Here is a 24,680-nt window from a genome sequence, read left to right on the forward strand (position 1 = left end):
AAACAGCCTAATATAGTAGAATCAGAGCTAGCTAAGGTAGTTGATTCATACTGCTAACTCATTTAGTCAAATAATTATATTCTATGATGAAAGATATCAATGTGAACCTTAGCCCCTGGGGAGATAACTTGCTCTTCTTTTGTGATGTACTCCGTCCACGTGTTCCATTGCCTGCTACCATGCTTGTAAAAATAGAAGTCATAAACACTCCCTGTTAATTGAAAAACACAACATAGCAAAACCCACTGATTAAAGAATAAAAATAAACTTCAATCATTTTAGTGTGACGCATCCAACACTATGAGATAACGAAGACTTTCTAGAACACGAGATACACCCACCCACCCACCCCCCGCCATTATCATCACCAAATTATTTTAGGTCAGATTCAGCTACGTGGTTTGAGTACAACATGAGGCATATGCTACTCCTGCTTAAAAGAGCCAGGAAAGAGCACCCAACTGTTCAGCCCAAGGCTTGGCAGATGGTGGCTCTGCTGCAAACTTAACATCTGCCAGGCACTCTATTCTCCCTTAAAGTGCCGAGTTCTTATTGCTTTATAAAAGGCCAGGCAAGTACAGTTATGAAGAAGCACCTTTTTCTGGGAAGATACTGCTCCTGGTAAGCGTCACACTCTTAGGGCGTGGGTTTTCATCATTCATTCCCATTAGCAAGTTGCGGTAAAACAAGTCAAATTTCTTTCTGCTATCTGCATCGATGATCCCACCAACCGTCCAAACCAAAGCAAAAAGGAAAAGCCCCTGCAGCCACACGGCGATCTGCTGACTAGACACGCTTTCCTTCTCTTCTTCCTCAGATTGCTTTATTTCATCTAAAACACGTTTTGAATTTTAGTTAAATGCCGGTAACAATCATAAATCCCAATTCAACATGCATTTTTGCAAAAGTATTCTGAGACAAACTTAAAGCATTGTCTTCCATGGAACAAAGCCAATCTACAGAGCGAGGATCTTGTCGGTGTAAAATACTGTTTACAAATAAAAACAAATTAGAAGAAAAAACATTTACAAAGGGTTCTAATTCTTTTCTTTGGATGCTAGCAAACAGCAAGCAAAACACATGGAATACACTCACGTGACCACGTTCAGTTTTGTAATTACACCAGCATCTAAATGTGAAAGTTCTGTATGTTAAAGAACTATTATTAATACTGAGTGATAAGAAAGGACTCGTGTTGTGTGATCTCAACTGTAAGAAATTCCTTTGGTATTTCCTTGCATTTGATAACCTGCACCTTGTCATAGGACACAGCAGGAAAAAAAAATTGAAATAAAAATAATAAGGCTTAGGGTACTTACCAAGCAGACAAGTATAGAGTTTCATCAAGCTATAACTCAGATGACTAGAAGATGTTTTTACAGTCGCTTTGCAATGAAGGTGAATAAACTCTAAACAGGGCTGGACTAGCCACATAAACAAGTCGTTGACCTACCAGAAGAAAATGAAATTGCTTTAAAACAATGCAGGAGTTGCCACATTTCCCACTGTCCCTCAATTCTCTCTCAATAAAACATATGGCATCAGAAATTCTCCAAGTTGGCAGAGGGAAGATTAGGAAAGGACCTGTGTGAGGCAGTACAGATCACAAAGTCACGCCGTCATTATCTGATGGTGAAAATGAGTTGCTTCTACCACTTTCAGCAGGAATTTGTTATCCAGTTACTAATCCAGACAGCAGAGCAGTAGCGCAGCCTAGGGAGACCGCTGCTTTGCTTAGGCAACAACAAAATTATTCCAACAGAAACAAAGATAAGGGCTTCATCCTCCCTTGAAAAGGACAGGCCCCTACTGAGGGCCCAGCACAGATACTGTGCCACAGCAGAAATTCCAGAAAGCTGGAACTGACTAGTACCTGAGGGAGTGCCACAGCATGTAGGTAGATAGTGACCATGGCTGGTGCTATCTCCATGATCTCAAGCAGGAAAACAGAGGAGGAATCATGACCTAGCCTTTTCCCAGGGACTAGTACTCAAGAAGACGCACTAAAGGGTCAAGCTATCTGCTGGTTAAGGAATAATTATTTTTCTTTGACCAACTAAGAAAACTGTCAATAAAGGGCACTTCTAGTCTTGGTACTACTTTTGAATTTGGTCCCCATTTCCTGCAAAAACTCAAAGGGGGCCTTGGATTTGACAAACCACAGAAATCAAAGTTTTTTACAGCTCCAATCTTATTATGGATAGATCTTATTCTGATTCTCTTACTAGATTTTAATGCCCTATTGGGGAAAAAGGGAATTTTAATTTTGGTAAGATTAAAAGCTGATTCCCACCAACACCTACTTTTATTTGCATCTACGCTAAAAATAGACTACAATACACAACACAAAGAGCTCTCATTAATGCAAGCAATCCAGTACACAAAAGGCTATTTAGCAAGGATTCATGATGTGACTAAAGCTTTGAAGGTCAAGCTGCTAATAATAATATTATTATTAGCATTTCTCAAGCTAAACTCTAGACGTCTTAGACAGAAGAAGGACGTGTTCAAAACGTTTTGAGTCTTCCAGTTTTTCCCACATCACATTTCTAATACTCATGGCATCTCAAGCTCTCAGGTACTTTCCTTGCAACAACATTTGACATGCATCACTACAAAATAATTTACAACAGCCTCTAAGAGATCTGGGACCCTCTAAATCACGGAAGTACTTCAAAGAGTTTTGATTCTGCATGCCTGCCTTCATGTGAGCAAACTGTGAACATCACCTTAAAGTTAATCTTCTAAATTAGACCTATGTAAAAAAAATGAAGTGTCGCACCAGCTTTCGGTGTTCTTCCTGCAGGTTTGGAGGCAGTGTTTTCATGTAGGAATCTTTCAGTGGCTTCCAACCTAACTGCTGCGAGTCCATATAGATCATACCACACCTGGGAAGAACAAACAACTATAGTACAGGAGTGGATGCACAAGGTGGGACAGTTCAAGTTTGAATGCTTTCACATTACCTGCTGACAGTTGCTGGAGATGCCTCCTCTAAGTCTGCTGGCTCGAAAATTAAACTCATTTTTGAATTCATCTGAATTATTTCACCACTCATCAAGCATAGCTAGAAGAAGAGCATCACATAAACATGATCTAGTCATGTCAGTGCTGATCATTCAGTCAAAGCAATGCCTGTCATAAAATCACTGAACATTCTCCTTAGTGTCACTCCTCATTCACTCATTAGTATTCTCACAACACGTTTTTTGACCTTGTCTCAACTTTTCCACGTATTACTGTAATGACTTGCAGAGACACAGAGAACAATGCTCTATCTTTAAATAACTCTGCAAGAAAAAAGTTATGACCTGCAGCTTTTTTTAAATTAATTTATTCTCTAAGTAATTTAAGCAAGTTCAGCTTTCAGCTACAGAACCGAGTTTATGTATTTCAGTTTCCTAAAAGGGTCAATAAAAACACCTCAGTGAGCAACCTCATTTCAATAAAGCAGGAGCAAACCAAGGCTTCTAGGAAGAAGTAACAGCTTAATGTCATCTACTAAACCCACTCATGTAACTGGGAAAAAAGCAATGCTTTTAAGCACATCAGCCTTTCCTGAGTTTCATACCTCCTTTGACTAACATGGTAACAATACAGCTACTACTAAAATAAAGTATGCATATTGAAGGACGAGCTTATTGGCAAAAATTAGGCTACCTTTTTATTATCATCCAGAACAGTGTTCATGTTCTCTATCCAAACTGCATCCACTGGGCCATCAAAAATAATCCACTTCCGATCATCTGTGGTAGAAGATGCTTGTTCCCTGAAGGCATTTGCAAGAACTCCATCTGTCCACTCATGGCTTACAGGATCAAAACAGCCATACAACTGTCCCATAGTAATTGCTTTGGGATTAATAACTTTGTATTCAACAGCAAATTCATCCATGGATTTTGCTGCGTAAAAAGACAAATAGATGAGCTTGAGAATTTAATAGGTTAGTTTCATTCAACAACTTAAGTACAGAACATGAAGATTCCTGACAATTCTACTTTAGCTGCCCAAGGCAAAAAACCCCAGACATTTGGCAGCTAAGCAGCAGCAAATAAGAAATTCCGTTACTTGTACAAGGGAAGTACAAAGTCCTATGTGCAAAAGCACATGAAAAAAATGAAAAAGCAGAGCAGAATAGATTTTATATGTTTATGGGAGCTACTTACAATTGCCCTATCAGAGCTAGTTTTTTCAGGAGTATTATGCACAAATACAATGCTTAAAAAAACTCAAAAAAGCATAAACACATTAATATGTTCTACTATTCCAGTAAATGCAAACAAAAATACTTCCAGACAAATACACCAGACAAAAACAGTTCAATGAATAGAAGCTTTCCAGTCGAGAAACCAGAATATAGGATAATTAACCTGGGCATATCTCTGCAAAGGGAAAACATCAGTCATAGAATTAACTTCGTTTAATGAGAAGGTTGTGGCAGAACAATGTTACCTGCGCACAAATCACCAAGGGCTCCGGCTAGCACTTTGTACGCACAGGTCTTCCCACTCAAAGGATCTCCAACGATCATGAAGCCATGGCGCACCAGCATCATTTCATATATCTGCATCAGTGACAAGAGATTGACTCTAACATAGCACAAAAGTAAGAGTTACGTGTATGGAACTCAAGGTATCTCTCCTGGACTCAGACGCGACAGGACAAAATATCAGCCAAATATCTGCACTCTGTTAAGGCTAACCAAAGCATTTACCTAAATCAGAAGGCAGTCATACTATTATGGCAATTCCCAGTGATATAATTTTAAGAAGTCATTGCCCCCTAGACATTCTCCCCTTCTCCTTGCTAAATGTAATCCCTCAGCTGTAACAGCATCATTGTGCAGGGTGTGAGGACACTAACCAGACACTGCAGATCACGGCCCAGTGTAAAAGCCTAAATTGAAATCAATTGTTACCAATGAAGCTAACACAAAGGTATTGAAACTACAGTTCTGAGGATCTGTCATATGACAGATCAGCCACAGAGGCTGACTGTGGACTGGAAGAGTGGTAACTTCTTCAGTCACCCCCCAAGATCTTGTCAGAACTCAAGTCAAAGCCTTCAAACAGAACACGTTCAAACACACCTGTAAGAAGAATGCCCCAAAAGATTAGTTTTTTGAATCAGGTTAAGGCTGATATTTTCTGGTTTAGCTTAAATTTCTAACCAGTTAATACTACTCCTATTTAAATACAAGATAAAGCATGGTTTGCAAAGCAGCATAAACCAAGTCTGAACATAAGCCATCAAGGCTAAACTGCTGTTGGAGAGGTCCCTCGTGATCCTGCCCCAGGACACTCATTCTTGCCCTTGCCATTGTCACTAGGGTGCACTACTCACAAGAAGAAAAGTTAAGCATTCTTAAAAAGGTCACTAATACTAGTAAATGGGAGACGACGGGAGGACAGAGCTGGAGGTGAAGCATAAGCAACAGTGAGAAACGTCACCTCTTTCAAGACTTCTCAAAAAGACTAAGAGCAGGACTGGGAACAGGGCCTGGCTCCCAGTCCAGAGTTCTGTTAACTAGGATACACTGCCCCAGCTAGTAACAGATTCTGTCCTGAACCGTAAGACCTACAATGTGGCTGCAGACATTACCTCCTTCACAGGCTGGCTGAATTAAAAAATTACTTTAAGCAAAGCAGGCTTTTACTCCATGATTTTTTTCTCAGTAAAAATACGCTGTTTGTAATATTCTATTAATTGATCATGGAAACTATCAGCTATTCATTCACGGCACAGACAGTGAATGAAGAGTGTTTCTGCTCTCGCACTTTTCTTCACCAGAATTATGTGAAAATAAACCTGAATAATTTTTCCAATGAACCACGGAACTGGTTGAAGATCCATTTTGTTTATGTTTTCAGTTAGTGCCTTGACAAACAGGTCATAGTCTGGTGTAGGAAGAACCACCCCAGGAAACAGGTCAGATATGATGCCCTGTTAAGGAAAGACAGAATAGAACACTATTTAAACACAAATTTGGCATGGTTTGGGCAAACCAGGACAGATTACAAAAAGGGAAAATTCCCAGAGCATAAAAATATACAATTAAAACAATATTCATACAGATAACAGGAGCTTAAGAGGAAGTGTCCTCAGCTGGACAAAACTAACTTCTAGGCAAACTGTAGCCATGAAAGTATTCTGTCTGCATGAGACAGAAATGAGTGCCTGCACTTTTCATACACACACTGGCATGGTAAAAGCAAGCTTAACCTGCTGCAAGTTTGCCCCAAAAAGTATTCCAGGAAAGGATGTGAAACAGGTTGAAAGAATTTCAGTGACTAAATAGAACGGTGCGTGTTCTGAAATTTCAGAGCAATGCCTCTGTGTGTGCTTGTACCCTAGCTTTTAGGTTTTTAATATTGATTACTTTGTAGCTTAACATGGTCTTTATTTTATATTCAAGCAGCATGCAAACAGAAACTTCATCGTTTTCATTCTGCCTTCAAATTTCTAATTGACCTTAATTTAGTTGTCCACATCTCTTTTGCAGCACAAAGCCAGAACGCAAACTTCAAAGAATGGTTTCCACAAATGACACAGAACAAATTGACTTTTAGCAAAATATCTTATAAAACATTTTATAGAATAACTTAGAAGGCACCACTGAAAGTTTGTTTTTCAAAATAACCCTAACGGAACCAAAGAGTGCATCCAGATCATTGGACTGAAATATCTCTATGCTAATATAACAGCATCTAGATCAAACTGTTCTAAATTAAGATAATGACCTGTTTCTGTAGGTTCTTATAAAGGACCTCATCATCTCAAAACTTAAACACGCAGGCCTGATAGCTTACCTGAAACAACGGCACATCCTGTGCCAAGAATTTGGCCAAGTTAACATCCAGCAAAGCCCGAAGTAACAATACGCTTTCATTTTCAGTTGGGTACTTCAGTTTTAAATTTCCTGCTGCTGTCAGGACAGATTTAACAGCACGCATTCCATAATCATAGTGATGCTGAGATGACAGCTGCTCAGAGCACAAACGGTAAGTGGCCACAATCTTCTGGGCAAGACTGTGGATAGTAAAATATCACATATAGAATGAAAATATCTCACCATGCAAGGAAAATAATTTAAGTACATATATACACAAAGTAACTGCAGTGATTATCAGACATATCAGCTGACAAGATGACCCAAAACTCCCAGGAAGTAAAACTGCAGATATATGTCACACCAGAGAATGTGTGCGCCATTTACGAATTTTGTTTGACATTACGATCCATTTTCCAAATGATCCTGGGTAGAGGTGCATATCCATCAACATGAGATGTTTCATGAGAATTGATGATAAAGAAGAATATTAAAAAATACTTTTTGGAGAAACAGAACATTGACAGCCTTCCAGAATTATATGCCTCAAACACGCATATATGCCTTGTAGAGGAACGAGGTATATCAGACTCAACTGAGGTGGAAAATTCAGCATGTCTTACCTCCGAGAGTCCAGAAATCCCATTGAATAAAGTGAAATTTCTCCAATCAAAGCATAATCTGGAACCATCATGGCAACTGTTCGGAACAGTGCCTGTAAGAAAAAAAGTAAGATATAAGCTTAGACTATGGACTATGGTAATAAAGTGCCTGTTTTGCAAGCATAACATCTATCCATAAATTCACAAACTTTCAGAATTCAGGAATCATCTGAAATCTGTGAGATTGCATTAGAATTCTATTCTATTACGATCTTATCAAGAGGTTCAAGAGGTCTGTGCTGAACACTACAGGAACACATTTAGAGTGTCACAATCTAAAGAACTATTAATAGAGAAAAAGGGAGGTGTCATTCATCTCACTTTCATAATACACAAACTAGCTCGTGGTGTGATTAATGTTTTGTAGAAGGTCACGCAAAAAATTGTGGTAAAGCTAGAACTAGGACCGTATCAGTCTCTCTGCAGTGTCTCAGCAACTTGCAAAGTTACAATAAATTTAAATTGGGATTTGGATCACCAAGCCATTGTAAACCAGGAGAATTTCCACTTAGAGCACAGTTAAAGCTGTGAACTGGTATCAGTATGATTAGGCTGCAATCTTTCATCTGTGTATTTTGCACAATCCTCAACACTTACTAAAGCTTAGTGAAAAGCACAGCAGAATACACTTGAATGGATTATCAGTGTATTACTTGGTTGCTGCCTTCCTTTTCTTAGTACAATAGATCAGAAGTTGCAAATTCTATTTGATTTCTACAAGAAATCAGGATTACAGGTTTACCTTCAAATTATCAGGCAGCTCTGCCCGTCCAGCATACCCAGGATTCATCGTGATAAACACAGCACATGTAGGATTAAGAGAAATCTCTGTCCCTTCAAAGATGAATGTTTTGAGTTTGCGAATAATAGCTTGCTGGATGCTAAGTATTTGTTGGGCAACGACAGATAATACTTCAACCTAATACAGACAAAAGAGATTGGAAAACATAAGACACTTGGAGACAATATAAAATGTTTTTGTTTATATATTTTGACAGCTGTATTTGCGTTCCTACAGGTGAAAACCACCCTGTGTCTGATAGCTGAGCCTGAATGTTATCTGCCTATTGAAGCGATCCTCTGAAAGTTAGTGCCACCATTCCCTACTCAGCCGATGTAGACAGATGAACAGAGGCTTCTAAAAGCATCCCCAGGGAAATACCATGTGCCTGAAGGTAGATATCTAAGTTAGGTGGACAGGAACTCCCTCTAGAGGCCTCCAAAAGCATTTTCCTTTCACCTCAGACAACATAAGGAATTTAGGCTCTTCAGAAAGACTGATTCACTCAATGCTCCACATTGAAGATAAATGTATAAATGGGTAAGGCTGCCTTGCGCCAATCCTCAGTGCTTTAAAGTGTTAAGGTAACAGGATATTGGAAGATGAGAATGCTAACACTTAAATTCCTTAAAAAACAAGTTACAGCAGACAAATGGAGAAATTAAGGTGTTAAGGATACTAAAACATACAAAACAGAACTTCATGGAATTTCCACATTTACTAGTATTTACCTAAATCTAACTCCATCAAAATAACAATAAAACTTACCCAAAGTCATTAGTGACCAAATTAAAAAAAAATAAAATCAGAGTAAGACCAAGGAGGGGATTAGATACGTCTGGTTGCATAGCTAGTTAACCAGGTCACTCAGAGACACTCAGCTAGTCATCACAGGAATCCCTGCACTGGGATTTGTCTGTCTTGTGCTGAACATAGATGAACACAGCCCCACAGCTGTAGTTTGCTTTCTCAAGGAGAAGAGAGGGACAGTTCTTTCCTAACAAAGGAGTGTCACATACAAAAAGAGGAAATTGCACAGGAACAATTTTTTCAGCTAAAATAACCCAGAACGCAAGACTTCTGCAACACAGCACAGGTAGGCACATGCTCCTACAGTAGGCAGCCGGGTACCTATTGCTGTGTCACTGATTATCCAAACAAAGAGGCTACACCACAAATAAACGTAGAAAATTGGCAATAAGGCTGTCATGTCTAAATCTAAAACTTCTTTCATCTTAAAATAAAGTTTTATCATTTTATTTGCTTGAGTTAAGACCTTACCTCAATTCTATTGAACTCGTCAAAGCAGGACCATGCACCAGATTGTGCCAGCCCCTTAAAGAACTTGCCCATTGCCTTGTAATCGAGACCATCGGAGCAATTAAAGACCACACACTACAACAAAAAAACACACAGAGAACATCTCTCAGTATTAACAAAAATTCCACTTTAAAATTCTTAGCATCTAAAATGGAAAGGGATTATTATTGCTAATTTTGGATTACAACACTAGGATGCCATATAGGCACAGTCCCAGGTGTGTGCATCTTACAAATTATTTCTGTGAATAAAGAACAGGTACAGAACAAGCAGTACCTGCTTAAGAATGGTGTTTCAAGAAATAGCTACATATCCAAACATAAACAATGAAAGAAAAACAGTTTTATTTTGGTACCTGCTTAGCTAGTGCTTTTGCTAGATCTTTTGTTGTTTCTGTTTTGCCAGTCCCAGCAGGTCCTTCTGGAGCACCACCAAGATTTAATTTCAAGGCACCCATTAATGTCCTACATAAACAAGATCAGAGATATTAGAAATAGTAATATTTAATGGCAGACAGTTTCTGAACAGATGGATAAGTATTTTCCTACACAGGTTCCCCTGAAAACAATTTCCTTGTTCCCTACTGACTTTGCAGCTTGCCCTAAAAAAACCAGTATTGTCTCATAACTGATCCCCAATTGCAGAAGCTCACACTCATGCACTTGGCCTACAAGGACTGTCAAGGCTTTTTATTACATGCATCCACCCTGTATATCTTCAACTACACAAGAAAATGCACAGTGCCATAAGCAAAATGTCAGAGTTTGCAAAAACACGTATTTTCATCAAGTGGCACTCCTCATGGTAAGAGCTTGAAGCTGGCTTTATAAATGCTTATAAAGTCAATCTTCAGAAATGGTTGAGAAAGCATAAAAGTTGTTTCATAAACGTGGGAATCACATTGCTCTCCAAGTGATTTTCATACTAAAAAGGAGATCCCTGTTAAGACTGGAGTTACCTGATTATTTCACAAAATCCTCATTCAAAGGCTTTGCCACCAAAAGCAGTTGTTAAGTTGTGTGAGTAGAGTCTGCTTGCTCTGTGCTTGCACTGAAACTACACCTGGCACAGCTGCCTGCATAGTCTTAGTTTAGACTGAGCTAATGCCAATGACAACAACTCCAGCTTACAACTAATGCACCAGCCACATGGCTCTTTCAACACCACTGTGAATGCCAGAAGATTAAACATTTGCCAGCATAAGCATTAACATAGGCACTTAACTACAAGCGCCTTGTACGTAACGGTGACTTCACAGCTCAGTGCTGAAGTAAGATCTTTACAGCCTCTCCATGTATTTGCCTGGAGATACTATAGAGAAAGCTCTTTAAACCTTAGACCTAAAATTACCTGCTGAGATAACCTGTGTCTTCAGGGCTCACCAGAAGTGAAATACCAAATGCCCTTGAATACTTCAACCTTGGGGGATAAGGTATTTCGATTTTCACTGCTTGCAAGCAAGCAGAGGAACAGGAAGCTAACTGCATTCAAACATCCGTGAAGGGCTCTATAATTACCTCATTTATTTTACAGGCAGGCATACCCTGCCTGCATGTCTTATTACAAAGAAATTAATTGACCAGTGCTACTGTAAAATTCTTTACAGTTCCAGTACCCTGAGCTGCCAACTTTTTTCAAAAGCACGTTCTTGGATACAACAAAGACCATTACTCTACGGGTGTAGAAACCTATACGCTGTAAATATTTTACCATATTTGGGAAAAGAAGATATATAAGATTTGCCTCCAGAACCTAAAATCTACAGGAAAATCTTAGCTGCTGAGGTTCCTGTTATTATTAACTATAACAAATGAAAGTAAATATAGATCAATCGAGAAAATGAAAACATTATTCAGAGACAACATGGCTTTACCTATAACATCGATCTGTTAGTGGGGTTATAACCAGACGTAGAGAATTGCCCAGATACTCATAACCATATTTAGCTTCTGTTGTAATCATTTGCACTATTACATCCTTCTCTTCCCAGTAGTATCTCAGCTGAGAAATCCACTGGAAGTCGTTCAGATCAGTGACTTTGTCTTCAACCAATTTTGCAACCACATCACGAGCTGCAGAGTAAAACAGATTATTTGAAAAATCTAACCACTTCTACACTAGTTTACTTAAAACAATGTGTAAGTAAACTAGCACTTACTTAGAGCTATATAAGAGTAAATCAACATTTAGAGTAGTAGGCTGGCTTTCATGTTAGAAAGGGAATGATTTGCATAGGGAATGAGTTTAATTTGATCTAGATTCCATTGTCTGTTCTGAGTAAATGGGAGATAGTTGTGCAGGACTCGGCAATCTCCATTTGCCCAAAGACACTTTGCAATAACTCTGCAAAGGTTGTTTAAAGTTAGAGAAAGCATTTTAACTGCCTGTTTAAAATAGTTCACGCAACTGATGACTGCGGCACTGACCCAGATGTAACAAGAGTACCAGCAGCTGCACATTTACCGTGTACATCAATGACAGTAAGAGCTCCAAGGGTGAGTCGGGCTCCAGTGGACAGCTTTCCTCTCACTAACTCAACAATGTCCCAAATTTGTAGATTACTCTTCTCCAAGAAATCCTGTCACAAAAACAGAACACAGGCATTAACGTAATGCTGTAGCTAGCAGTTCCTAAGTTCCCATGGGTGCAGTCATTGGAGAGAGCCCTTCCAACAAAACATAATAATGGAAGTCCTGGCACTACACAAACATTTAAAGTTCTCTTTCATATACTGGCATTTTATTTTGCTATGAACACTTCAAAAAGCTTTATGGCCTGAAAATAGTGTAAGCAGAAGTCCACTTACCCTTCTTCCTAACAGAAATGACAAAATTCTACGCTAGGAGATGAGCAGATTGTCTCTGTTGGGTAAATTTGGATTAGATTTCTACTTTAAATTAGTAGTAAATTGTAAATTAATAAAACTACTAGAAATTTAAGGTTCTCCTAACTTTACTATAAACATTTTAAATTATTTTCTCATGATTAAATGTGAAAGTTTAATGAAATGAAAGATTCATGAAATTTTCATTAATGATCTAGGCAACAGGACAGAGTGCACCCTCAGCAAGTCTGCAGATGATACGAAACTGGGAGGCGTGGTTGACAGACCACTCCATGGTGTGCTGCCATTGAGAGGGACCTCACCAGACTGGAGAAATAGGCAGACAGGAACCTCGTGAAGTTTAACAAAGGGGAAGGTCCTGCATCTGGGAAAGAATAACCCCACGTGCCCGTACATGCTGGTGACCAACCAGCTGGAAAGCAGCTCTACAGAACAGGACCTGGATGCTGGTGGACCACCACATCAAATGTGAGCCATCAATGTGCTCTTGAGGCAAAGATGGCAACAGCATCCTCGGCTGCACTAGGCAGAACATCACCAGCAGGTCAAAGGAGGTGATCCTTCCCCTATAGTCAGCACCGCTAACGCCACATCTGGAGTGTTGTGTCAGTTTCCGGCTCCCCCATAGAAGACAGGCATGGGCATACTGAAGCAAGTCTATTAGCAACCTGGTTTGGCCCTGCTTTAAACAGAGGTTGGACTATATGATGTCCAGAGGTCACTTATATTCTATGATTCACTGTCCTGTGATTCTTTCTCATTTTTCTTAACCTATGGATTGTTCAGGATATTTACTTTGAAAGCAATAAACATTTTCAGATCTTCAACTGGTATTAAACAACACAGGTAAGTTAAACCTAAGATATTCAGGATACAGAAACAAAGAGCTAATATTATAATATTATAATGTAGCATTTGGTGTAAAGTTTATTAAAACGGTACTATTTCCATGTTTAAAAAAGCAGCTCAAACACTCTGCTGACAGAATTATTCCCCAAATACACCCTCATCCACCTAGCTCAATTAGAATCAGACAAAAGCACACTCAACCAGAAATTATTTCCATTACTTGAGCATGCATTCGATTAGCCTCAATGAAGGGACACTTAGTATTGTGATGACAGAGGCACTACAAATGCGTAAGAAAAGTTTCTTGTATGAAAAAACAAACTTGGCTGCTGCACCTTTATCACCAAGAGAATTTAGCAATAACCAGACAAATACCTGCACCATTCTGTAAGGAGAGATTTCTGCCTGCACATTTCCCTGGGGCTTCACATGTAAAGACAGGAGTTAGAAATAAAAATACATAGTGTTTAACAACCAAGCAAACTTTTTGTTTGGTACTTTTATTTCCACCAATATCACTTGTAAAAAAAAGTAATACAGTTTCCTTCAGTGGGATTTCTCCTGATACACAAAGTAAATGAGAGCAAGCCCCTGCTAAGATACAAGAAAAAATGAAATAGAAGACAAAGCATAATGGCATGAGTAAATTCTAACATGCTGTTGACTGAAGATCTTCTTTGCTAGAAGGAGCTTTTTATTAATAAATCAGAGTTTAGTGCTTAGAAATAGAAAGGTAGAAGAAAATCTTACCATTAAAGTTCCTTTCCTTATAGCCTCAGACACTTCTTCTGTCCAGTAAATGGATGAAACGCAAATAACCACCTGTCCAGGCCACTGAAGTACCCACGTTTTTCGAGGAACCTTAAACAAAAAGATCCATTCTAGACACGTAAGGTCATAAAAACAGATTAGATTATGGCACTCATAACAATTACTTTCCCCAAATTTATTTTGTCTCATGCTATAAATAAATAAGAATCAGCATGGAAAGCTTTGATAATTTCTCTTCAAGAAATTCAGAGTTAAAACTTCAAACTAGTGCTACTGAACAAGGAGAGCTGGATTCCACTTAGCTTCAAACATGTTTCTCTGGTTAAGAATTTGAGCAATCTGCTCATGTACAATTGCTTGTGAAATCTATTCTATACTATAATTCAGGAACAATTACCTTGATATATCCTCTTATGCCATCTTGAAGAACTTGTCTTACGCTGGCCAGCATCATTTCCTCTACTTGCAAAAGCCATTTTTCTACCATGCCCTTCAAAAAGAAATAAACAGTTCAGAGTCAATAAACATTTCCTGATTATATTCTTCTTAAAGGACAAATTCTTTGAAATGTATTAGGCTTCAGTATGCTTTCTGCTGATCTGGGTGCGGTATACAGGAGGATTTTCCAGATTCTGACAGGCAATACTGCAGCTTAATACTGTCTGAAGACAGGTAGATCTGGTTACCTCTAAAGACAACCCAGCCGAAGAAACACCTGGATATGCTTCATATAAGCATAAACAAAAAACGCAGATCACAGTTTGCATGGTCAGTTAAGCTTAGTCGTTTTAACCCAGGGCATGTTTTCTCCTTGCAGGATTAAGGGAAAAAGGGTATCTGTGGCTCTTTTTGGTTACCATACAGCAATTCAGCTCCATACCTTCACTTTGAGAAAAGCAGAAAAAGCTGGAACTGAGATACTTTTCCAAACTTATAATGGTACTATTTCTACTCAGTTCCCTTTTGAACTAACGCTGTGATTCTTCACTCCCAGCCATTCATTATTTCCCTCATTCCTCTCTGTTTCCATGCTGTGCAATGTTACATACATAGGTATATAGAGAGCTTGGTATATATCTATCTATCTACATCTTAAAAATAGTAGGTGCATAAAGCTGCAGAAAAGTGCCTAGAGGAATTTACCCCCAAATTGGTATGTCTTACTCCTTTTTGTAGGAAATCCTTTTTGTCCTAGAGTACCAGTCTACACTCCCACTTCCTGAACATCTTTCATGATCTGATCCTAAATGTTTTACACTTCACATCCCCAGAAACATACACTGTAGGCAAAGTATTAATGTAATCTCATATAGTTAAAAAAAATAAATTACTTTTGCATTCGCTGGATAGATTTTATCTATGAAAGGAACAATTTCTTTCTCTGAACTGATCATGCCCACAATCTCCAGATCTTCTGTGAACTCCAGTTTAGAAATTCCTTCAAAACACTTCTTTAAATGTGGTTGTACTCTAAGGGGATCCTTTGTTTCGGACAGTATTTCGAGCAGCTCATCATTAGACAGGAAAAAGAATCTGTTAGAAAAATACAGTTAATGAACATGCATTTCCCAATTATGAAAATTGTCGTTAATAAACTATTAATGCAAGATAGATGGAATTGGTTCTATTGTTGCTTAGGACAGTAGTATAAACAGAGAATAATATCAATTCCCTTTTCTTAAGCAATTTTTAGCATTATAAAACTCATCGCACTTGTTTTTTCAGCATGTCAATATGACCATCCTTTTACGCAGAGGAAGAAAGAAGGGTTTTCAAACTCACACAGGGAAGACCAGATATATCTACGCAGCCACTAAGTACCTTGTAAAAACATAGAATCCTATTCCCCATAATCATATATAACTCCTATGAATTGCACACCCCTGCACAACTGAAGAGGGCAGGGCAGAGACATAATTGCAAATCAGCCACGGGAAGGTAGCAAGTTCCTTCAAAAATTCCCTGTAAGTGATAACGTCTTGCTAATCATAAGTTTACACTGTGCTAGACAGATTTTGCCTCCCCACCTCTGCCTGTCCCTGGCATTGCAAATTTAACTGAAGCCAAGGAAAACGAATGATGTCTGGAGAAAACAACAGGTTTTCATTTTTTGTTGCATGGGACTGTGTCCCATGTGTGTTTATAAAATGAAACTTTTCAGTTCAGTAGAAACAGTTTGAAAGAGCTTATGGCTTTTTGTCTCTAACTTAGGCCTGTTTAATAAATTTACCTTGGGAAAAATAATCTTTTCTTCTCCAAGTAAGTATTCAACCCCTTTTGAATGTCTTCTAAGAGAGTATTTGCTTCCTGAAGTCTGTCTAACATCATGGGTTGTTCAGTTGCTACAAGTACTTTTGTGTCTTTCACCTTTGTAAAAACAAATACACAGCAGAAACTGCAAAAGTTGCAATAGGTTTGTACATTAAAATTGTTATCAGTCACACGTACTGCAGGAAGGTAAATAGCTATATATTCTGTAGTGTAGTGTGCCTTCATGTTATTGAATATGTATGCGTTATTTGATAGTTTTTCTTTTCAGACTGTTGTTTTTACCAATTTGAACTTTACAGACAATAATGCAACAAGGAAACATCCCCAGGAATGAAGATCTTTGGCACTTGCTTCTGTGTCTGGAGCTTGCTACATTTTTTTCCATTCACAAATAAGTTCTGTCAAACAGAGCCACAGTACATGCAATTATTCTCTGTTCTTGCCATCTAGGTCACATTTTTCTCTCTGATAAAACTCCTCTTAACTTGAACGGATACACCTATTTCAGAACAGGCTCCCTCATTCACAGAGTCTGAGCTGTTAGACAGGTCTCAACTTCTATTTTGTTACACTGATTATTTCAACATCTTTATCACACAATCACACACTCCCAATGTTTTTGGCAAACATCTCAGTTCACACTACCACTAAGCATCTGGCCTCTTACCCAACTTCTTAGTTATACTGAACTGGATACCCAATTGCACTTACTATCCACATTATCTCATCCTGGCACGCTACCATCTCAGTACATATTCACCAAAGTTTTAAGTAACCATGCCACCACATACTAGAGAACAATAATGTGCAAAAATATCCATTTAGTTGCTCTAATAATGTGTATGCCTTAAAAGCATAATACAAAATCTAACTGTATCCAGAAAAGACTTTGTACAGATTGTCAGGGAACTCTGAAGCAGACCCTGAAAGCACAAATCCTTCATCTTTCTATCCAATTCTGATCATTTAACCATACAAAAGCCAGAAAAATCTAGAATAAAAATGTTAATTGACCTCTAATTCATCCTGCAATATCCAGCCTTAACAGAAATCTCTAAGCAATAATGATATAATCTACCACTTTTACTGCAAGACTGAAATCCTTTTAGTAAAGGATCTTCCACTCCTTATTCTACCTTCTTGTGACTTAAACACACATATCTGACTCCAGAAAAGCTAGTATATCTTAATGATAGTAATAATCATGTTACCAGATGTGCATAAAAATACATGATTTATTAAATGCAAGCACTTACCACTTGTGCCATAATGTCCTTCCAGTATGTATCCACAATACCAAACTTTCTGCCCTCTTCAGGCATTTGAGCTATAATGTCTTCTGAACTAAAAATTGGTTCCAGATACAACCATGTTGCCTGACATTTTAACCAGCTGTCTAGAATATCTTGCATTAAACACAGCTTATCTTCCCAAGCCTGTAATAAAAACATTTCATATTTAAGCAAAATTTTATCAAGAATTAATCTACACTGAGGAATCAAAGAGCATGAGTTGCTTGTCTGCAAAGAAAAAAAAAAAAAAAGAGAAAACCACAATAAATTGAACAATTTTAAAAGAAGGAGAAACTTTATTTTTAAAAAACAAACACTAGTAAACACCTGAATTTTTCTTATAAACAATAGATGTATTCTTTCACTAGCACTTTTTACAGCAATTTGTGAGAACTGCCCAAGAAGTGCAGAGATGACTGGCATGGCAATCCAAAAATCTCCTTTTTTAATTCAACTTGTGTCCTTTCTATCGTCTAATCAATGAAAAGATAAAAGCCTAACAAGCTATGCAGCAGACTGAATAAATGTCAGTTCACAGGCCCTACATACAGTGTGTTCAACCTTTGGCCTCCCCAAAAAAAAGCTATTTCATGTAACTCCAGCAGTACAAATCGGTTTTAAAACCAGGCAGAGATTCTTTTTGAATAAAGAATTCCAGACAGCATTAATTTTGCAACTTTGACAGTGTACAGTACAAGGGATATGCAAGGGAACGTATTGCAGGGAGAAAACACAGTCAGCCTGTATTGTTCATCACTCTGCGGGAGGTACATGGAGATTGTTAAGATAGCTCTGTATTAATTGCTCCCTTTCATTTCACCAGCTCTACTGGAAAGCAGAAATCAGCTTTACCTACAACTTGGCTGAAGTCCGCAGGAATGGACAGAATTCAGGTCTTAGCATTGCTTACAAATCAGCACTATTAGGCCAGAAAAAGTGATATTAAATACTGATGGGAAAGAAATTTCTGTGTTCTGCATACTCTTCCTATTAGAAATTCATTATCTTTACAAAATAGTAAGACAGCTAACAATAAAGACTTTGAAACCCTTGTGGATCATGCCAATACCAGAAGATAACAAATAAATTATCTCTCATAACAGACACACCCATGTCTTTTTACACAGTGCAGTAGGATTGGTTTAAATCAACTGACCCATTCCCAAGACATTCAACTGAAACCCCGTGCTTAATGACTAGATTAGCAATGCAATTACAATTTCTTTAGCTGTAAAGCAAGCTTTGCATACCTTTGCCTGGAAACCATTAGTTCAAAGCTCTTGAAGAAAAATATGAATGTGTGTTCTTAGAAACAGTTAAAACTATTTAACTTCTTATCGTGCCAAAATACTTTAAAGCACTTAGGGAAAGCATATTATGAGAGACACAAGCTCAGTCAAACCAGCTTTTCCTTACCCGGCATTCAGCTTCTATTGGTTTGATGAAGGGAGAGCCACACATTGTCTGGGTTTTAACAATGTGATCATCCAGCAAAAGCTGGATGTCATCAACTGCTGACAGGATGCTGGTGTTCTGTAAATACATCATCTTTTAATAAGGAAAATGGAAGTTGCTTTATTTCACTGCTCTTCAACCTCACCCTCATTCAGATTTGTGTTTCCCCCTTCTCTATAATGGTTGAAGGTAAGAAAGTAGCAAGGCATTGAGAAAGCCTACGACGTGTTTGAAGATACTCTCCACTGTACATCTCTGTTCCAAAGGTCAAGAGACAGATGGGGTGTGAATGGGAAGCTAGACAGGGATGCTAGTGACTTCTAGCTCAATCTTTTGGACTGCATGTGATTTCTTGTTTCTTTTGGGCCAGTTAACACTGCACTACTCTCCAGCTTTCCATAGAACACTGCAAAAGCTCTCAGGTTTACAGATTTGTTAGGATTAATATGTTGAGATCACAAGTTATCCAGATACTAAAGTCCAAATATAAGGATATATAGTAATGGAGACATTTGCCCAGGCTCTGGGATATCATACCACTTTCCATCATGCCACAATGAATCAGCAGTAACTTCCCTCTAATATTTCTCAACTGGTATTCGGAATCAAAGCAATTATTTTCAATAATATATATATTGATGTGGTGTTTACTCACAGTATCCCGGTATTTCACCAGACTGAACTGCATGTTGACCCACTCTGATTTCATTTTCTCTATTGATTTCTCTAAGGAATACTCCTTACTTGCAGCTGCTCCAATAGGTTCCAGCCTAAATTAAAATGAAACATAGCTTTGAAATGTTTTTGCAACATAGCTGAAGAGTAAAAAAAAAGAAGTTTTAGGTAGAGCTGCATATCAGGCTGCCTTGCATGTGGATTTGTTCATAATATCGTAGACTCTTATTTCAGGGATTATTTTTGCAATTTCAGGCTCACCAAGTTAGAGATATTAATATTAATTTGGAGGTAAATACAGACAGAAAATTCTGAACATGGAAATCAAGTGGTTTAGGAATATGACTCTGGTTTTTGGTGCCTTTGTGTTATAATAAGAACTGACAGTTCCATCTGTAGCTTGATAAAATACATTTGATTTTACAGCAGGGTCTAACAGCACACAAAACTACCCAAACAAACTAATACTTGGTATCTGACATATGAAATACAGTGATTGTCTAAAAACAGAGAATAAAGTAAGCTTCTTACTGATCGATATATTTTGAGAGTCCAAATTCCAATATGTTTTCAAGAGTAGTAGTTTCATCAGGTCTGATCTCACATCCTACAAGTTTACTAATCTGAAAATAAAGTAAGAAATAAAAACTATTATCTAGATGCATGTTTGTAACAGACTTTTAAAACAGCAAGAAATAAATGCTAAAGAAGTATTAATGCAACCCCCTAATTTGATTTTCCACCATAAATTATTAATTCAAAGAAGCTCCTAGTTGTACCATTACAAATTATAAAACTGTGTCTACCATATGACAGGTTAAAGAATCTTCTTATCGTGAAATACAGAACTATTACTGTATTTCACAGTATGGAATATATGGAGTAGTATACCAAACTGTCAGCTTCTGTGGTAGAATACTCCCACAGTGAAAGCAGAGTTTAAAGTACCTGCTCCCAATGTCTCTCCTTCATTCCACGATTGCAGGCAATTGACAGGACAGGAAGATGCTGTTTAAATCTATCAAGCTTATATTTCATAGTTTCTGCTAAGCGTCTAGGCCCAGCCAAATCTGGAAAACTCTTACTCAGCTTGTACATAGTCCTCCACATATTTCCAACTTCTTCAGTAATTTCATCAGCATTTAACTTCTGGAGACATCCTGAATACAACAGTGTAGAAAAAAAGCACAGCAGGCACATCAGCACAAGGAGATTGCCAGGGTGGTTTATTTACAGGTATTTATAATCACTCTCCTTTAACTGGAAATCAATTGTGTTACAAAAAAGATTATTGTAACACAAAATCCAAGTCAACAACTTTATTTCACACTGCTTGCTTAGCAGCATTTATTTCTTCAACACTATTTTCGCACAACTAATCAAACCCTTCAGCTTCTACTTAACTAACTGAAAATGACACGTTTCATCAAATGAACACAAAGCCTTACCATTCATCCATTCCTCAGATTTGGTATGGAAATTATACGCTGTTATCCAAAGTTGCTCAAAGGGTTGTTTGTTTGCAATTATAGTTTGCAGCAGAGGAAATTGACTCCTCTCCCGCTCAAGTAACTCCTCTTCTTTATTAATAGCCTTTAATAAGGGGTAAAAAAATAAAATCTTATTTCCATCAAAAATTCCTTCTGTTGTTTAAGCTTTTAAACAGGTAATATTGAATACAATTTTTTTTACATGTCATAAAGACAGCTAGATTTGTAGATTTAGGCCTGTGGATTCTAGTTAAATTAGGCGACTGTGTTCTTGAAAATTCCCCTAGCTGTTTGTTGGTAGCATTTACTACTCAAATAATTTTAAAATTCTACATCCCTTTTAGAAACAAATAATGCACCATGGCATTCAGTGAAACCAAGGCTCACAAGTAACCAACCCACTTTGAAACCTGGATGTAAGCTCCTCAGTCACAAAGGCTTATAGGAATTTTTTTTACTTGTGATTATTTTTTTCTATTACAGAAACATCTGGGAGCTCCAGCCAATACAGATATTAATTGCTGTGCTTGTTCATGGTTAGATATTGTCTTTGTCCAAAAGACCTTACAGTATAAATCACTATGCAAAGATTTGAGTTAAAAAAAAAGTATTGCCTTCTTCATTTTATAGTTAGGGAGGTGAAGCATAAAGAAATGCTGTCTGAAACGCAAACACTGAATTCAGACTGAGTCTCAAGTCTGTGCTTTTACAATGCCAACAGATCTTTCGTAAACCTTTTAAACATTCAACGTGAGGTGCAGGCAGAGAAACTTAAAGATCCACATTCCAAGATAATTTTAAATTTCATGTATTCACTAAGGTGATTGTCATGTCATTTAAATTCTGTGGATACACCCCTCATTGTGATCATGCATTAAGAAACTTAAACTTAATTACTTATTCTGATCTACCTATAATAACATCAGTGCTGTTAACTCACACTAATTAAATATACCAGATGCCTTTAAATCAGATTAAGAGTGTTGATATGTAGGACTAGCAATTTATCTAAATCCTAAACTCATTTAATTGGTTCAATTTTCTCTTTTGAGTGGGACTTAATTAAAATCTTGATCCTTAAGGCTCCATAGATGCAGAAATATCATTGTCTCGCTGTGATTTAGAAGATTAATTAAGCCCCACAATGCCTGTGATTATTTTGAAGGTAACCCTTCTCCTTTCCCAGCAGCAGCATAGTGAAGACAAACTATTGAACCTAGAACTACACAGTACACTGGATGGAGAGCCCCGAGTAGAATCTAGGACTCTTGGTCTTCGGTTTCCTTCTAGCATCTGAAACTTCCCTTTCTGTGATACAACACATTTTTAATGCCGATAGGCAATTTCTGGAAATGCCACAAAGAGCTGAAAAACATTTGGTTTTAATTAGAGGACAAGCAGAGGGGCTGAAAACACAGCTCCAGCAGCACAAACCATGGTTCAGGGAAAATGCTACCTCCTTAACATTCTGCTCCTGACAACGTTGCCAGAAGAATTCTCTTTTCTGTGGATAGCATCCAGCTACTACTGACCGCTTGGAAACACTGAAATTCAGTATTTCAATTTTTAAAACTCCATAAACTTTTTTTTCCCCAAAAAATATGCTCTTCAGCTCAGCAGTAGGGACAACTCAGCATACAGGGACAAGAAGACATTGGCCACGTTTGTGAATTTAGAAATTTTAAAGCCATCTGGACAATATATGGCCAGAACCCTGAAAAAAACAGGGACAGGAATGAAACTTTTGCTCATCCAGCACATTGCAACCCACTCCATACTTGACTAATAAATACTAACCTCAAATTCTGTTAGTGCATTATCTAGATTCTTATTTAACTCCTTAAATTTCTCAGCGTTGTTCTTCATTTCTTCTATGGTCATGACATCCCGCTTTTTGTAGCTTTCTACTTCTCTGTTATAACCTTCAAGAGTTTCCTCAAACTGAGAACACCTGAGATAAAGATAGCTAAGATAATACGATGTTCTGTTTCATTCCTTTTCAGAGTTCAATCATTTTATTAACAGGCACTGTCAAAAAAAATCTGATCTCAATACTACTGTAAATATAGATGTCAGTGAAAACCCATTAATCAGTTACATCAATACTACATAGTTCACAAGAGTAGAATTCAAGGTTCATTTTCAAACCTCCCAATTAATTTAGTTCACTTACATTTGCCACCTTTACTACCTGGAGGAAATAAAGGAAGAGCGAACACAATGTAACAAACCTATGTGTAATGCTGTACTAACCAATATAACAAGATAAAGTTATGAATATTCTAGCAACATCCTTCATTCCTCCCTTCAGACCTGTTTAAGCACAGGAATATTCTAATCCACCCTCATCAACAGTATTTTTCTGAAACCTCCACAACACTGTAAACCAGGTTTTCTTCCTTACTTTCTCAGCTCCCTTCCAAGCTTTCCTTCTTTGATCTCCCTCTTAATGATAATGAGATTTTAATTTTTTAAAAAATACCCAGTGAAAGAAAATGTCTTAACATCATACCTTTCAAGTAAAACCATCTCTGCGTGATTCCTCCTGTTATACAACTGATCTCTACTGTTTTCAAAGACTATCTCAATCTGATCAGGCCAATGGAAAACTCTGCTGTTCAAGTTTATGTCATCATCTAAAATAAAAAATATATAGACATCTTTAAGAAAATACCTTTCAACGAATAATCTAATAGAATGGCTGTTGTGAAAAGTAAGCAGAATAGCTAAAACTACAATTAGGAATAAGCTGTCTAAGAAGCTCCATATTTCAAGCTGCTGGATGAATTACCTTCACTGCAAAGAGAACTGTTCTCTAAAACTAGTTAGATTGATAGCAAAACTCTAAAATCAGGTTAAGAACGTGAAATTCTCTGAAGACGACCTTAGTTAGACAGAGAAAATTAGTAAGAACAGCTATTCCAGAATATAAACTCCATTAAACTACACAAAGACCACTCCTAACCAGATGTATATAACATACCTACGTAAGGTGGATAAAAGTAAAGTTTAAACCATTTTTAGTCCACAATTTGTAAATACTGAATTATTTACAAAAGCTAGAGCATAATAACTACAATGAGCAGATATCTCTATCTTCGTATATGTCTATTTTTTCAGTGCACTTAGCACATTATAAGTAACTGCAGGACACATGTTTACAAACCTAGCTAGAAGGAATAGCTAATTATGAAATACTGCACATGCAAACATTCCAGTCCAAAATGTAACTCAAAAACGGCCTGGCTTCCATATGCATCCTAATTTTTATCAGAAATAAATTCTAATAAACATGGCATATCCTAGTTATTTCTATTACTGTCTGATCTCAGTGTATTCTGCTCTAAGGAGAAAGGATCATCTGCCACTGTAATGGGGATGCAGTCATGTAACTGCTCTTCATTTTTATGTACAGCAAATAACACATAGCACCTGTGTAC

The 24,680-nt window shown here is 37.6% G+C and overlaps 1 protein-coding gene across 1 annotated transcript in view; it reads right to left on the minus strand.

Moving 5' to 3' along the window:
- The window catches only part of DNAH3 (dynein axonemal heavy chain 3), a 63,027-nt gene that overhangs the window by 21,637 nt on the left and 16,710 nt on the right, over positions 1 to 24,680 (minus strand). Inside the window, exons 15-41 of the mRNA XM_063343199.1 lie at positions 23,753 to 23,876; positions 23,038 to 23,191; positions 21,199 to 21,343; positions 20,699 to 20,910; positions 20,282 to 20,373; positions 19,731 to 19,845; positions 19,037 to 19,153; positions 17,585 to 17,764; positions 16,288 to 16,424; positions 15,389 to 15,590; positions 14,455 to 14,547; positions 14,037 to 14,147; positions 12,056 to 12,170; positions 11,466 to 11,664; positions 9,948 to 10,056; positions 9,554 to 9,667; positions 8,234 to 8,410; positions 7,453 to 7,544; positions 6,810 to 7,029; positions 5,809 to 5,943; positions 4,453 to 4,564; positions 3,661 to 3,902; positions 2,967 to 3,067; positions 2,783 to 2,888; positions 1,320 to 1,449; positions 596 to 832; positions 108 to 211 (exon numbers count right to left, since the gene is read on the minus strand). Of these exons, the coding sequence (XP_063199269.1) occupies positions 108 to 211; positions 596 to 832; positions 1,320 to 1,449; positions 2,783 to 2,888; positions 2,967 to 3,067; positions 3,661 to 3,902; positions 4,453 to 4,564; positions 5,809 to 5,943; positions 6,810 to 7,029; positions 7,453 to 7,544; positions 8,234 to 8,410; positions 9,554 to 9,667; positions 9,948 to 10,056; positions 11,466 to 11,664; positions 12,056 to 12,170; positions 14,037 to 14,147; positions 14,455 to 14,547; positions 15,389 to 15,590; positions 16,288 to 16,424; positions 17,585 to 17,764; positions 19,037 to 19,153; positions 19,731 to 19,845; positions 20,282 to 20,373; positions 20,699 to 20,910; positions 21,199 to 21,343; positions 23,038 to 23,191; positions 23,753 to 23,876 (3,875 nt within the window). The remainder of the gene's footprint in view (positions 1 to 107; positions 212 to 595; positions 833 to 1,319; positions 1,450 to 2,782; positions 2,889 to 2,966; positions 3,068 to 3,660; positions 3,903 to 4,452; positions 4,565 to 5,808; positions 5,944 to 6,809; positions 7,030 to 7,452; positions 7,545 to 8,233; positions 8,411 to 9,553; positions 9,668 to 9,947; positions 10,057 to 11,465; positions 11,665 to 12,055; positions 12,171 to 14,036; positions 14,148 to 14,454; positions 14,548 to 15,388; positions 15,591 to 16,287; positions 16,425 to 17,584; positions 17,765 to 19,036; positions 19,154 to 19,730; positions 19,846 to 20,281; positions 20,374 to 20,698; positions 20,911 to 21,198; positions 21,344 to 23,037; positions 23,192 to 23,752; positions 23,877 to 24,680) is intronic.

Source organism: Chroicocephalus ridibundus, chromosome 8 (assembly GCF_963924245.1).
Source record: "Chroicocephalus ridibundus chromosome 8, bChrRid1.1, whole genome shotgun sequence".
NCBI classification, from domain to species: Eukaryota; Metazoa; Chordata; class Aves; order Charadriiformes; family Laridae; genus Chroicocephalus; species Chroicocephalus ridibundus.